General features: G+C 45.5%; 1 protein-coding gene across 1 annotated transcript in view; it reads right to left on the bottom strand.

Annotated features, from left to right (window-relative positions):
* LOC306771468 (uncharacterized protein) overlaps positions 1 to 7,098 on the bottom strand; it is a gene marked incomplete at its 5' end in the record, with an annotated part of 90,445 nt that extends 83,347 nt beyond the window's left edge. Inside the window, 4 exons of the mRNA XM_079260634.1 lie at positions 3,914 to 4,084; positions 4,126 to 4,231; positions 4,644 to 6,101; positions 6,548 to 7,098. Of these exons, the coding sequence (XP_079116760.1) occupies positions 3,914 to 4,084; positions 4,126 to 4,231; positions 4,644 to 6,101; positions 6,548 to 7,098 (2,286 nt within the window). The remainder of the gene's footprint in view (positions 1 to 3,913; positions 4,085 to 4,125; positions 4,232 to 4,643; positions 6,102 to 6,547) is intronic.
* Between the last annotated feature and the right edge of the window lie 9,724 nt (positions 7,099 to 16,822).

Below are 16,822 nucleotides of genomic sequence, written 5' to 3'. Positions count from 1 at the left end.
AAAACCATGATTGTAACATCTACATTTATCTTAACATCTTATTTTTACAGTAAATTAAACAAAAATATGATCAAATAATTTTTAATAAATGATAAAATGTTTAAACAACTAATTATTCACATATTAAATGCAAAATGACTGAATACTTTATGTAAAAGTGCAGTAACCAGTAAATAACTATAACAAAACTGTATTATTATTAACAATAGCAGTGTCATCTTAATGACATCATGACATCTGATATGACAGACGAAGTGTCACTCGAACCTCTGAGAAGTGAAAACAAATGTCATGTTTTATATCAACACAGTAACATCTGTCTACTCAGACAAGTATTGAATCTGGAACGAATCAGTTCCAGAGTATTGATGATAAACCCACGTTGTAACTTCTTACCAAACACATCACTCCTGTTTTTAAACAGTTTTTGCAAAGTGTCCTTAACAGTCTTCATAATAATGGACACGTTTTCTGTAAATGGCTTTTCAAGACATCCAAAGAGCTTTACATGGAATCCATTATTCATTCATTCATTCCAGCTGTGTGTGTTGCCACAGCTGCCCTGGAGCACACTGATGGAGCACCAGCGGCTTCCCCGACCACTACTGAAACATTCATTCACATTCGTACGCCAGTGATGCCGACACTGAGGCAAGGAGGGTGAAGTGCCCCTCCCCCCCATGACACAACCCCCACATGAGGGCCTGCTACCTCCTGAGCTGCTGCTGCATCTCTTGAAAGATGCTTACAAATAAAACCGATGATTATTATGATAATAATTATATAATTAAATAATTATCAATAGAAATGAGAAAAGTAATTAGAAGAGTGAATTCTGGTTGAATGAGCTCAAAATGATAAAAAGCAGCGAGTTCGGCCTGGCGACTGCATACTGTTACTGTAAATATGCAGTAAAGCTGCTGTGAGTGAAGCTAACCAGGGCCAGCCCCAGCTTTTTTGGGTGCCCAAGCAAAATTTGGTGGTCTAAAGAACACACACACACACACACACACACACACACACACACACCTTTAAGATGGATTAATATGAAAGCAGTGTTTGTGTAAGGTTGGTCATGGCGTCACCGCTGTGGGAACCATGTAAGTCCATAAAGCCTGACACAACACCTCCTCCAGACCTCGTACATAGTTATCTACAAGTACTCTCTTGTGATTGGTCAGTTTGTGATCACGTGTTTCTGAATTTTCTCATTTCCACGGTAGCCGCCATGTGTATTTGTTAACAGAAGAATTATCTCTTTGTTTCCTCCCACCGGCTCAAGAAGACGCTGCACCATTTCAGCCAGTATGGTTCCAAACAGGAACGCCTGAACCATGAAGCGAACCATTGAAAAAAAATAGTTTACCATCCAATACCCGCCCTAATGCCACCGTTAGAAACTGAAACAAGACACCGTAACCATATGCTTGAGTGCAAGAGCACAGCTCACCAACGCCAACTCCGCCGGGCCCTCCATACGCCGATGATCCAGCTTTAGACTACCTCACCAACTTTTACTGGTGTTTAATCATTTAAATACAACACATCTATATATCTGCATAATCTGTAGCTGTTTTACATTATGCTGATAATGACCGTGATGATGCAAAGAGATGAATCTGTAAAATGAACATGTAAAATGAATTTACGCATTGACATGAGTTAGTACACGTGTCATATTAAAAATCTGAATTTGGCATTAACTCTGTGAGGCAAGCTGATTCCTGCCAGGTCAATGAACGGTCAATTAAAACAGCATCAAATCAAGTTTTTGTTTGTGTTACCGTTTTTTATTAACATAAATTTTAAATAATTGTACTATCGTTTAAATCCAAGTAAATCCAATTGGGGGTACTGGTTGCAGAGTTTGAGCTCCCAGGTTAGTGAATAATTGTAAATATGTTGGAAAACCTGATCTAATAACTTAAAAAATAACGATTTAGAAAGCGACACAGTTTGGATTACTTCACACCAACAACTTTTCATCTGTACTTAAAGGGGTGCTATTATGGTATTTCAAGTTCTCTGAGCTTTCTACAGTGTTACAGTGTTGAATCCTCATCAGACATGTGAACGGCACTGTTTTTTATCACCTAAACGCATGTTTAGTTTGAGTTTGGGTTCCAGCACGCTCTCCGTTCCGTTTCCATGGCGACGAAAAACGCGTCGTTTTAGAGAGTTTTTTCTACTTGGAAATCCTTGTGACGTCCCGGGGGATAAGGTTCGGTGATTGGTTACCTTCTACTGGTTAACAAGGGCATGTACAAATACATCAGGCGGGTGGAAAACGTGGGATAAAGTTATTTCCAACGATGGCTGGTGAGTTTACCAAAGAGAGACATCCTGCTGCATTCGTTGCTGTGGGTTGCTGTTTTCCACTTCGTTTTCAGGCTCTGATTCAGGTTCCAACATGTAGGGCTGTATGCTATGTGTTGACATTGTATTTTGTATTTTTTTATTGAGTTCATATTAGCCTAATCCTTCTGTTTATGAGATGTTACAATGGCGGTGAAAGCAGGTGCGGTGCGCTGCAGTGGCGGGAGGCGGGGCTTAATGCGGAAGGGTCTCAATCCACTCGTTTTGCCCGCAGGCTGATCTGACAGCCTACGGAGAGGGTCGGTCTGAAGTAAATAAAGCCATTTGTGGCAATAACTCCATCAATCCCAGCCCTTCTGGTCTCAGAAATAAAAATAAATTAGCCTGAAATGCACAAAATAGTTCCACTTTAAATACACCAGCATATAAGAAGCACTGGGGGGGTTACAAGCCCTGATGCTTGTCTATGTTTACATTCCTCGGCAATATGTGTGTGTGTGTGTGTGTGTGTGTGTGTGTGTATTAACGTGTGGAAAGGCGTATGTGGTGAAAAACCATTTCACCACCAGCTGGGCCAGTAATAACTACACTAATCCAGAAGTGTCAGCAAAGAAGAAACAAATCATGAAATACATATTATTACAGATGCGATACACTCTGACGCCCCCTGCTGATAGAAAAACTCCTCTTTCCTGCAGCGCTGCTGAGAGGAGGAACCCTGCAACATGCTGGAAAGCAACGTGACAACACACTCCTGCAAAAACCACTGATGCAAAAAGACCAACTGTAGGAGAAAAAAGGTGGAAAAAGACTAAATACGGTGTGAGGAGAAGAAGAGTTGGTTTCTTACGTGTGCCAGGAGTCTGCTGTGCACTGCAATGGTGGGTCTGTACTGGTGGAAGTCAGTCTGGATCACACACACTCTCTTGTCCATCCTCACAGCTCACAGCCTCCCATGCTGTCTTCATCCGAACGCGCTCAGGCCGGGAAGTGAAGCATGTGCGAGTGTGGGTGCTCTCTTCAGGCTGCTCGCAGTGTGTGTGTGTGTGTGTGTGTGTTTGTGAGAGAGAGAGAGAGAGTGTGTTATGACTGCTACCTGACCCTGAGGAGAGATAGAGGGAGGGATGGAGGAAGGGAGGGAATTGACAAGCAAAGAAAAAAAGAGAAGAAAAAAATCACACAACTGCTGACTTCCCCTCCCTTCTGCCTGCCTGAAGCCAAACCACCTTCTGACAGCGGTACAACACCGAGGCACTTCCACAACATGGAACACGCCTCAGATTCAGGTTATGGTGAAGGTGGATAACAAGATAAAGTTTGCTATGAACATGACAAATGTGTCATATTATGTAATACTTTGGTTCCAATCTGCAGCAAATTTTAATCAAATGTTTCTAAAAAAAAAAAAAAAAAAAAAGGGAAGAATTGTTTCTAAAATATTAATTTAAATTAACCTTTGTGTTGTCACTGTTTCGTTTTACTGCCAGACAGTTGTTTCTGGGAAAACTCAACCCGTTAGATTGATGTAGAGCCCATGATGGAAGTGTGAACCACTTGTGTAAATACAAGCAAGATGATAACCAGACGATAAACTGGCCGTAGCTCCCAGCAAAGAGCAAAACTCCTTCCAGAAGGCGGACACGAACTGGGGGCCCCGGTCGGATACAACATCCCTGGGAAGACCATGTAGGCGAAAGATCTGTGACAGCATTATCTCAGCGGTCTCCCTGGCTGAAGGCAGTTTGGTCAAAGGAATGAAGTGAACCATCTTAGAGAAACGATCAACAACAGTAAGAATGACAGTGTTACCCTCGGAGAGTGGCAACCCAGTGACAAAATCCAAGGAAATGTCCGACCAGGGTCTGTGAGGCACGGGGAGGGGATGCAGCTGACCAGAAGGCGCATGACGCGGAACCTTGTGTTGAGCACAGACCGTACATCCAGCCACATAGTCCTTGACGTCCCTCCTCATAGCAGGCCACCAAAACCGCTGTTGGATAGAGAACATGGTCCTTCTTACCCCAGGATGACAGAACATCGGTGAATTGTGCCCCCAGTTGATGACTCGTGAACGGAGTGAGGCAGGAACAAACAATCGATTACTGGGGCACCCCGCAGGAATCTGAACCGAGGACTGGGACCGTCTGACCACCTCCTCGATCTCCCAGACAACGGCTCCAATCACGCATGATGGCGGAAGAATAGGGGATGGGACCTTAGGAGCCACTTCAGGGTCGGAGAGTCGAGACAGTGTGTCGGGCTTTACATTCTTGGAGCCTGGACGGTAGGACACGGAAAAATTAAACCTACTAAAAAACAACGCCCACCTGGCCTGACGAGGGTTCAGTCTCTTGGCATCTCTCAGGTACTCCAAGTTCTTGTGGTCCGTCCAGACCACAAAGGGTAGCTCCGCTCCCTCCAGCCAGTGCCGCCATTCCTCGAGTGCGACTTTTATGGCGAGCAGTTTGCGGTCCCCTACATCGTAGTTCGATTCCGCTGGCGACAACCTCTTTGACATGAAGGCACAGGGGTGAAAACGGCCATCCTTCTTTGACCTCTGGGATAAGACAGCCCCTACCCCCACTTCGGATGCGTCCACCTCCACCACAAACTGGAGCAGAGGGTCCGGTTGTACCAGTATTGGGGCGGTGGTGAAGAGCTTCCGCAGTCGGCCGAAGGCATGGTCGGCCTGGGATGTCCACTGAAACTTAGACTTAACAGAGGTGAGAGCGTGCAGAGGAGCAGTTACTGAACTAAAATTTCTTATAAACTTCCTGTAGAAATTAGCAAAACCAAGGAAACGCTGTACTTGTTTGCGGGTCCCTGGCGTAGGCCAGTCCGCTACCGCCTGGATCTTCGCCGGATCCATCTGAATCTCCCCCTCAGCTATGATGTAACCCAAAAACGAAACTGAGCGGACATGAAACTCACATTTCTCAGCTTTAACAAACAGCTGATTCTCCAGGAGTCTCTGCAACACCCTCCTCACATGCTGGACATGGGCGTTCATATCCCGGGAAAAAATGAGAATATCGTCCAAATAAACGAATACAAAAATGTTCAACATGTCGCGCAGGACATCATTCACCAACGATTGGAAAACAGCAGGGGCATTGGTTAACCCGAAGGGCATCACCAAATACTCATAATGTCCCGTGGGGGTGTTAAAGGCTGTCTTCCATTCATCCCCCTCCCTTATCCGGACGAGATGATAAGCATTACGGAGGTCGAGTTTAGTGAAAATCTTAGCATCTCTCAAGAGATCCAAGGCGTTAGTGATGAGGGGAAGGGGGTACCTGTTCTTCACCGTGATTGCGTTCAATCCACGATAGTCGATACACGGTCTCAGCGTCTTATCCTTCTTCCCCACAAAAAAGAAGCCCGCCCCAACTGGAGAGGAAGACGGGCGGATTAATCCCGCCGAGAGCGACTTCTCAATATACTCATCCATGGTCCTGGCCTCCGGGCCCGACAAGGAGTACAACCGGCCCTTAGGCAAGGTGGAACCGGGTAGGAGGTCAATCGCACAGTCGTAGGGCCGGTGAGGAGGTAATGAGGTCGCCCTGGCCTTATTGAAAACCTGCTTTAGATCCATATAGCAGGGCGGGACACGGGAAATATCAGGGAAATCAGGCTCGACAGGAGCGGGTTTGGGCTGAGAGGGACCCACCGCAGGTGGGTCAAAACATGTCTTGTAACAATCTACCCCCCAGGATGAAACGCCACCGCGGGACCAGTCCACCACAGGGTTGTGCAGCACGAGCCAGGGGTATCCTAATATCAGTCTGTGTTGAGTAGAACGAAACAAAAAAAAACTCAAGTTTTCGGTATGCTGATCGGGGAAGGTCACCCCTACCGGTTCTGTACGGTGCGTGACTTGGCTCAGAAGGCGGCCATCCAGAGCGCTAGCTGCGAGGGGGTGTTCCAGGGGAATGGATGCCAACTGAAGCTCCTGAGCCAGGGCATGGTCCATCAGATTGGCATCGGACCCAGAGTCAATAAGCACCGCAGATCCGCAGGAAACTGTGGAGGAGGTGAGAGTAACCAGGGGGGTAGGACGAGAGGGGTTAACAGGAATATTATGGCTCACCAGTGCCCTCCTCCTCACTGATGAGCCCGAGCTTTTACTGGGCAGGCGGCCAAAACATGCCCCAGACGACCACAGTGGAAACAGCGCCCCTGTCTCCACCGCCACTGTCGCTCCTCCGGTGTCAAATGGGTCCGTCCTAACTGCATAGGTTCCTCCTCTCCCGAAAGAGCAGAGGGAGGGGTCGCGGACAAGTTGGTTGTACTCAGAAGTGAGAGGGGCTGGGGGTTGCGCTGCCCTCTCCGATACTGCGCGTGACCGCGGGATCTCTCCCGCTCCCGCTCCACGACCCTCCTGTCGATCTTAATAGCCAGCGCTATGAGTTCATCCAGCGTTTCAGGCAGATCCAGAGGAGCCAGTTGATCCTTTATGGCCTCTCCTAATCCGTTCAGAAATGCGTCAAACAGAGCAGTGGGATTCCATCCACTGTCAGCGCCCAGCGTACGAAATCGGACCGCGTAGTCCGCCACTCGCTGTTCGCCTTGTCTCAATTGAACCAGTGCTCGAGCAGCCTCTCTGCCAGGAGTAACGTGATGAAAAATCTGACTCAGCGTCTGAACAAAAGCCTGTAGCGAGTCGCACACGGGGGAGCGCCGATTCCATTCAGCAACTGCCCACGCCTCCGCTCTGCCGGTCAAATGTGAGATCATATACGCTACCTTGGCTCTGTCAGACTGGAAACCACCTGGTTGCATCTCGAAATGCAGTTCACACTGGGTAATAAATGCCCGACAGTCCCGAGTCCCCGGAAAACTTCTCCGGTCGGGACAGCTGAACGTGAACCAGAGGCTGGAAAGGGGAACTACTCGCAGGTGGGTCTGACGAGGTGGAATGTTCTGAAGCTGAGTGCGGATCAGGAGGACAGGGGTTCATCCTCTCCGCAAGTACCGTCAGTTGGTTGGTGAAGGCAGCGATCATGGACTCCTGTCGAGCGGCCATCTCTTTTAAATCATGCCGAAGCAGTGACAGCTGTTCCTCCTGCCGGTGGATTCTATGTCCCTGCGCTTGCAGCGCCGCATGGACAGGATCTTGGGAGGCAGGGTCCGAGCCAGCTGGGTTCATCGTGGCCAGATTGTGCTATCACGAATAAGCACAGAGACCCAAATGCGTGGCTCCAATTTAATAGTCTTCACAGAAAAACACAGGCAGGCTGAACCTGAACACGAACAAAGGCAGAAGTCAAAAACCCCCAAAATGCACACAGACAAGAAGACACATAAAATACACGGAGCGAGTGTGATTGCCTGAACACGAACAAAGACAATCTGGCAAGGACAGAGGAAACACACAGACACTAAATACTAACGAGGGCGGGAAGGACAAGTAGACACAGGTGGGACATGAGGGGCGGAGCAGGTAATCACACAGGCAAAGACACAGTGAGCAGGGTAGGGATCTGAAACGAGAAACCGGTAAGTGATACAAAATAAAACAGGAAGTGCTTGGAAAATAAGACTTAAGTGCCACCAGACATGACACTCGGGAGTCTCCAGTCCATTTTCTGCTCAGATGTTCCTGTACACTATGCCAGCTACTTGGTAATAGCGCTTCATGTATTCTTTGCCTGCCAGTATCTTGCACCCTGCTGTGAGCTGCTGAATTGTTTCAGGGGCTACTTTGCATAGTCTGCACCTGGGATCCTGCCTGGTATGGTAGATCTGGGCCTTGATCGCTCTGGTGCTCAGGGCCTGCTCCTGTGCTACCATGATTAGTGTCTCTGTGCTGTCCTTCAGTCCCAACCTCTCCAGCCATTGATAGGACTTGTTTATATCGGCCACTTCGGTGATCTGCCGGTGGTACATCCCATGCAGGGGCTTTTCCTCCCATGATGGTTCCATCTCATGTTCCTCCAGACTCCATTGTCTGAGACATTCACTAAGTGCTTCTTCCCTTGGTGCCCTCTTCCTGATGTATTCATGGAGCTTGGATGTTTCATCTTGGATAGTGGCCTTGATGCTGACTAGTCCCCGACCCCCCTCTTTGTCCTTAGTGTATAGTCACTGGACGCTGGACTTGGGGTGGAACCCTCCCTGAATGGTGACCAGCTTCCATGTTTTGACATCCGTGGTCTGAGCTTCTTCCTTTGCCCAGCTTATTCCCAGCAGGGTATCTGATCACTGGCTGGCAGGGCATAGCTGTTAATTACCCGGATCTTGTTCCTGCCATTGAGCTGACTTCCCTTGACTTCTCTGAGGTGAGGCTTTGTTCAAAATCAGCATCTGACCTTACAAATGTGCTTCTGGATGAATGGTCAGAAATTTCCATTAACACTCCCAGAAATCTTAAAGCTGTTGTAACTTCAAAGTGTGGGTTAACATATTAAACCCTATGGATGAAGAGGGAGATATAATTTAAGTTCATTGTATCTTAGTGCTTCAAGCCTTTACCTGTACATTGTGCCACTCACTGGTTCTGAATGATTTGATATCTTGTGCTTTGTGTTTGTCACTGTTAAGTGTGTTAGCTTTTGCAAATAAGCAGAAAGTATACATGCTCTTTACATGAAAAAGCATATTTGTTTTTTCAAATATTTTGTCCATTTGATTGACAGTAGTGAAAAAGATTTAAAAGCAGTAGTTATTAGGTAAATATTCGTGCACAACCAATATTTTGTAAAAGTATGCAAGCTGTAGCTATTCATGTGGAATTAACCATCCTCAATAAGGCTAAATTAAATGATGAGTTACTTCTAACCCAACTGTCAGGATCTAATTTAACTCCTCGTTTGTCTGGATGTGTCAAATATGCCACTAAAGAACCGAGGCTTTCTGCAGTAAGGAGGAAATCATGCACAAAATGGTATGTTTACCTTGCAACAAAAGAAAAATGATGGAAGAGGGTAATTTATCTTGATTCATCTTGTGGACATGAAAGCAGCAGGTTATTGAAGTATTTAATTAGTCCTGCAGTGGAAACTTTGGGTTTTACAGGCTTATTGTTTGACGGGATCAGATGACAGTTTGTTTCTGGCTTGTGTTTTTGCAGAGCGCTGAGTTGAGCGGATGTCAGCATGTGTGCAGAGTTCAGGAATTTGACCTCTTGCTCATGAAAAATGTACTGTATGTCAAAGTGAATTTATGCCTCACCTGAACATACAGTGCACTGTAGGCTATAACTCAAGCTTCATTTGGGGTTTAGGCTGAAATTAGTGAGATCAAATGAAAATACAGCAATGATGGAGAAGTGCCTTTGAACTTTTCCTCTTTATTTTTCCATTTTATGACTTATAGTTTTACAGCTGTGATTCACTCTACAGCCGTCACTTTAACCCTTAGATTAGACAGTAGGGTATGACTAAAATGTATAGTTTCAGAACATTTTCTAAGGATTTTGTACATTAAGTTTTTGTGTTGTTTTGTGGAAAAATACACTTTTCCAAGCTCTGAAGCTGTGTAATATTCGCCAAATCGGTCTGCTCAGCCACGATTACAGAGCTTCTCAACCCTCAGAAAATATCACAGGTTTTTAATCCTCAAGAACAGTGTTCCCATGCAAGGGCCCAAAAACAACATAGGCTGGTGGTCGCGACCATCCGACTCCTTCCTACACCTCAGTCAGCTGCATCGTAGCTTCAGTTACTTTAGTAAAGTTAGAAAGATATTAACATATTACGCTTTTCTGGATCAATAACTGATCAATGGATGAATTTCATGCTGTTGTACAAATTGCTGAAACACCATATTTAAGAGAAAAAGCAAAAGTTTTTGTTAAAATGTCCAGAATGCAGTAAAATCCGATTCATCTCTAAGTTTTTTCTCCGTTTTGCTGATTGTTCATGTGACACTGCTGTAATCATTTTATCTGGAAATTGTGAAATACAAAGAAAAAATGTAAGCGCTGAAGTTTTTTAAACTAAGAAATTGAAGTTTCTAATATTTTGACTCAAAACCATTTAAAAGTATTGGTGGGTGACAGTACAGCAGGAAGCATGGAAAAGGGAACTGGTAGTAAAATGTAGGTAAAAAGTGTACCTTTTTGTTTCATGTAATCTCTTGCACGAAGGTCTGGATTAGCACCTTTCACCATCCCTTTTGTGGTGAAATGAATGTTACAGACGTGGAAAATGCAGGTCAAACTGGGACATGGCTTGTTGTTATGTTAATAACAATTCTGTGTTTTGGAAAAAAAAGTCATGGAAACTTAGTAACTGCACACTTTTAGAGATGAGAAGTCAAAGTAGCCATTTCACATAAACTCATGAGCCACAAACAAAAAAAAAGAAAAAAACTGAATATGAGCCAAAAATACTAAATATTTAACATTCAGTGAGTACAGTTATATCTGTGGTTACATTTGCATAAATAGCAGGGATTTATTTAAAACATAGGTCGTTCTGTAGGCTAAATACAGTTCTGACTCCCGTTGTCATAAAACCTAATTTAGGATCATAAAGCCTCGTGAAAAATACTTTTCGATGATGCAGCAACATAAAAACTGACTTTTGTCTGTTAATAGTAGTCATTCATATGCTTTTTGTTGTCACAGTGCAATTATAGTTTGATTTGTTGCATATCAACCCACTGCTTTTATAACATTATCTGTTGGCTGACTTGCTCAGATCGTGGATCAGCTCATCGGTGCTGGAGAGAAAGGAGATTTTCCGATATCACAGTTTGGAGGTGACGCTTGAGCATTTTCTGTCTTGCACCGGCTTGTTCATGGCAGGTCGTCTGTCTGTGCATGACACATGTTTATGGAATTTGATTAATTAAAGGTCTGGGCTGGCAGCTGAATCTTGACATAAAGATTACAACTCTTGTAACACAAACAAGGGGCTCCTTGTTGTAAACCTTGTATGAGCAACCAGTGACATTTCCTTCATTCTGTATTGTAAATTCAGAGGCATTAAAATAACTGCATGAAAACCTGCTAAGCAAACAGAAACAGAGGTTAAAGAACAGGGTTGAAAAGATTTAACAGAATTTGTTGTGTACCACACACACACACACGTGTAAAATGCATAGCATCAGTTAGCTTAAAGCTTGGCTAACTGGTATTACTTCGTAGGACCAGATAGCACAATTTTAAGCTTAGCTAGTTTAAAAATGACGGCAAAATCCCTCTAAAATACAAAACAAAGACAGAACTAATGAAAAAAACAACAAAACAAATAAACCACTAATTTCAAACAATCATACATACAATCATATATTTAAATATATAAAAATATAAACTATATGAATATAGTTAGCTTAAAGCTAGGCTAACTGGTGCCATGTATTTCACCAGTTGGAAGGTAGTCAGCCTCAAATTAACACAAGAGGCTCTTTGATACTATTCAGTTAAATATCTCATTCAATTTAATGCTAATTTTATTGAACTCGGAAAGGATGTTTTCTATATTATTATGTTTACAATTCTGGCCCTGCGATGGACTGGCGAGCTGTCCAGAGTGTACTTTCGCACAAAAGACGGCTGGGATAGGCTCCAGCTTCCCCGCGACCCTTCATTGAACTAAGCAATTAGGAAAATGAATGAATGAATGAATGTTGATAATTCAAAGATTTTTTTTTTTTTTTTCAAAAGATGTATAGAAAGGGAGATTTGCACAATACAAACATTTGCCACCCCGGTACTGATGTGATCCCACTGACTCCCATTATGACCACATTTTAGGCATACTATACTTTTACCTTGATGTGCTAATTTTTTTTTCTCAAAAGTACCTCATAAATCCACACCTTTAACTTCAAAATAACGGATTAAACCCCCAATTTACATAACGTTTTAATGGAAGCCTGTCTTTTTTTACTTATTGTTTTATTATTGTTTTTGTTTTTTGTTTTTTTACATGAAGCTTTAAAACACATGCCCAGCAATAAAGCTCCAGGACCAGACGGTTTTCCAGTTGAATATTATAAAGAATTTTGGTCTATACTAGCACCCACTTTTTATAAAATGGCTTCAGAAATTAAGGAAAAAGGCCAAATATCTCAAAACATGAATTTGGCTAGTATTACAGTAATATTAAAACCAGGAAAAGACCCCAAACTGCCATCTAGTTATCGTCCAATATCACTAATGAACGCAGATCTTAAAATAATCAGTAAAGTGCTTGCTACAAGACTAGAAAAAATAACCCCACTTATCATACATCCTGATCAAACAGGATTTATCAAGGGACGACATTCCACCACTAATACGCGCAGACTAATAAATCTAATTGATTATGCCACCATACATAACCTGGAAACTACAATAATCTCTCTAGATGCTGAAAAAGCATTTGACAGGGTGAACTGGAAATTCTTATTTGCAACATTAAGAAAATTCGGGTTTGGCTCATCGTTTATCGACTGGATAAAGATACTGTATAGCAATCCAAATGCATGCGTCAGGACAAATGATCAAACTTCTCACAGCTTCAGTTTGCAGAGAGGTACCAGACAAGGCTGTCTACTCTCCCCCTCACTTTTTGCAATCTTTATTGAACCCTTAGCAACTAGCATTAGACAAAACAAAGACATTAAAGGCATTAACTGTAGAAATATGGAGCATAAGACCAGTCTTTATGCTGATGATGTATTACTTTTCCTTAAAACTTCACAATCATCCATCTGTCAGACAATCACACTCATCAATAAATTCTCATCAATTTCTGAATATTCCATTAATTGGTCTAAAACCACCGTTCTACCCATCAACTGTTCCTTCCATAATACTCCTGACACTGCTTTACAATCAGGAAATATTAAATACTTGGGAATAAACATCTCACCCAGACTGTCAGACCTTACAAAGCTAAATTATGTCCCTCTACTAAAAACAGTTGAGGACGATCTCACACGGTGGAAATCTTTACCCATATCACTAATGGGAAGAGTTGCAACTATAAAAATGATGATTCTACCTAAAATCAATTATCTGTTTTCAATGATCCCCATTAAACCTCCCTCCACCTGGTTTAAATCGCTGGACTCTAATGTTACTAGATTTCTCTGGAAAGACAAACCACCACGGATTAGTCTAAAAACACTCCAGAAGACTAAAGATAGCAGTGGCTTAGACTTGCCTAATTTCCAAAATTACTTTATAAGCAACAGACTACAATACATCTCTAAATGGCTTAAACCTAGCTATCTAGATGAACCATGGCTTAATATAGAAGAAGCTATGTGTGAGGATATGGCAATTTCAGACCTGCCATTTATCAGCACAGCTGTCAAACGCCAAAAATGCTTTAAAAGCATTAATATCAGCTCCTCACTAATGGCCTGGTGGGAATTTCTTAAACTAACCAAGTCCTTGCTTATTCCATGCAAACTTACACCTATTTGGAACAATCCCGACATCCAGCAAAACCGGAAAATGATAAACTTCCCTCAGTGGAAGAATAAAGGAATAAAACAGTTAGAACATTTAATAGAAAACGGGAACTTTCTCCCTTTTGATATAATTACTTCACGATATGAAATCAGCAGCACAAAATTCTTAGAATACCACCAACTTAAATCTATTATAGGTAAGAAATACACCCCTGATCAATTAAACTTGCAGCTACCTATCAGGGCTGCAGAATTCTTAAATCTCAATGCCCCGAAACTGTTATCCAAAATATATAGATTACTATCAAAGCTAGACGATTCCATATGTCTCCCAACTTCTAAATGGGAAGCAGACTTATCCAGTAACTTTGACCAAAATGAATGGTCACAAATCTGTTCAAATACATTTACAATGACTAAGAATTCAAACATGCAACTAATACAATTTAAAATTCTGCATAGAACTCATTATACAGGACACAGGATGTTCAGGATGGGTCTGTCACAATCAAACATCTGTCCACACTGCACTGGCAACACGACTGACAGCTACTACCATGCTTTGTGGTCTTGCCCACCTGTCCAGGAATTCTGGTTTCAGGTATGTAAAGATCTGTCAAATTGCTTCAAATGTAACATCCCTACAAACCCCAAACTGGGCCTACTGGGTTACTTTGGTGAAATTAACATAGAATTTAATTCTGCAAACTTAATCCTCACCAGTTTATGTATCGCAAAGAAAACTATCCTTCTAAACTGGAAAAGCAAACAAAGTCTGTGTATCCAGCAGTTCAGAAATCTCTTATTAGATCACATCAGTATCGAGATGATGTCTGCCTCCTCAAGGGATCAGTCAGCTGAACTTCATTCCCTCTGGTCCCCTGTGATCAGCTCCATCACTTAGTATGGGGGAAGAATGTGACCTTAATGCGCTCGGGGTTGGTGGCCGGTTGGGGGTCTCTGGAGGCTGTGGGTCTGTGGTGGGCTCCTGGGGGGGTGATTTGACTGCTCCACTGCTGGGGTTGCTAGGTTTCTAGCCCTACGGTGGACCTGGATGGGACGGCGGCTGGAGTTGCCACGCGGCGGCGGGGCGAGGTCGCTGGCGGGTGATGGGTTGGCGGGCTTGACTCCATAACAGGCGCCTGTGCCGCCGTGGGGTGGGCTGGGTGGGGTCCCGGGCTCCGGTGCCCGGGGTTGTCCCTTGTCTCTTGGGGGTGGGGGGTCGGCTTGTGCCGGGGGGGGGGGGGGGGGGGCTGGGCTGACCTGGACCTGCCGCTGCGGCGGCGGGCAGGTACATGCTCTGGTGCCTGGTTGCAACCCTGGGACTTGGGGAGTGGGGGGTGTTTGATAGTGTGGATGGGATGTGTGTGTGTGGAGGGGTGTGTGTTGAGGACTGGTGGCGGTACATAGGTGTGTGGATGTGTGTGGGTAGGGAAGTGTGATGATGCGTGTATGTGGGGAGTGGCGGTAGTGCATGTATACGGGTGTGTGTGTGTGTGTGAGGGGGGGGGGGTAGTGCCGTGGCGAAGCATGAATGCGTGTGTGTGTGGGGGGGGGGGGGGGGGGCGCGATGGGGGAGTGGGTGGTGCATGTGTGTGGTGGGTTGGTGGATAAGTGTAGATGTGATGGATGGGGGTGGGGGAGATTTGGATGTGACGTGGGGGTCAGGAGGATGGTTTTGAGGGTGGGCTGAATGTGTGGCTGGGTGGACCTGTATGTGTCGGGAAGTGTGTGTGTGGGTGTAGGTGTGTGTGCTGAGACAGTGGCGGATGTGTGTGAAAGTGCCGATGTGTGGACAAGGGGGGACTTCATGTCCCCAGGTGGGGGTGTCCTCTGTGAGTGAGGGGGCGGTGGACAATCGGTCTGGGATTCCCCTTCTGCCGCCCCTCCTCTTCTTTGTCCTCATGCCCCCCTTCTGCGTGTGGTGAGTTGGTCCCCTCTTGGGTCGGTGATGACTCTCTGGTTAGATTCGCCGAAGGCTCTGGTTACGGGGATGGCTGTCCCTGGCTTGTCCTGGTCCTTGGGGGGCCCTGGGAGTAGGGGGCATGCCCAGTGCCGCGGGCGGCTCACCTTCTGGAGGAAAGCTCACTCTCCTCCAGACTTAAATCCCTCGACCCCTCTTCCTCCCTGCTCCCCATCACACACAGGCAGGGTATTGGGAGGTGTGCACGTGGCGCTGGGTGGTGAGAAAGGCCATCAAGGTGGTCTTGATCGCTGCACCCAGCCTCGGCTCACCTCCCAGTTTTAATTACACTTAGACACCAAACACCAAAACACTGACAACTCACATGATTAGGGGGAAGGGCGTGCGGTGTATGGTGGGCACTTCCCTCAATTTTAATTGCAACTAATACATACTTCACAATCAGTCATAAGCGGGGGGGAGGCAGGGGCGATAGGGTCCTCTCATGCCCCTATTCTCGGGGCTTTACTGGGGGGGGGGGTACGGGTGGGGGAAGAGTGCCATCCATTAGACCTAAGTCTGTGCTGGCCTGGCTGTAGGAGGGTTGTCGCCGGCCCTGGGGGGGTGCTGGGTCAGCTGCATCTGTGGAGTGGTGGGGGGGACGCTGGGAGTGGTGGGCGGTAATTATGGGGGCCCTGATCGGGGCCATCCTGTCCTCTGCCCCCTCTGAGGTATCTCACATGGGACATGATGGAGGGGTGAGGTGAGGATGTGTGGGAGTGGGTGTATGGGGTTACAGATGGATGATGCGGTGGCTGGGGGGGGATTAGGGTTGGGGATATAGGTGGGTAGGGGGGTGAGGGGATAGGGATGTGTGCGGATGAGTAGATATGTGTGTGTGTGTGTGTGGAGGGGTATGTTGGTGGGTGGGTTGTATGTAATGGGGTGTGCCTGTGTTGGAGGAGTGAGGGTGTCTGTGGGGGGGCTGTGGGTGGTGGAGGGGTGTTTGGTGGGGCATGTGTGGTCGGGTAGAAGTAGAGGGATGGGGTGGCGGGGTGTGAGCGTGTGTGGGGGCGGGGTCGGTTGGGGTTTGTGTGACTTGGTATGGGTGAGTGAGTAGAGGTGGGGTGGGGTTGTGTGTGTGATGGGAGATGTGTGTGGATTGCGGAGGGGTGTGTGGATGGGGGCTGAGAGGGGAGTGCGTGTTGGGGGAGGGAGGGTATGCATGTTTATGTGTGTGTGGTTTGGTGG

This window comes from Telmatherina bonti (genome assembly GCF_933228915.1).
Source record: "Telmatherina bonti genome assembly, chromosome: 21".
NCBI lineage: Eukaryota > Metazoa > Chordata > Actinopteri > Atheriniformes > Telmatherinidae > Telmatherina > Telmatherina bonti.
This window is presented reverse-complemented; position numbering and strand designations above follow the sequence as displayed.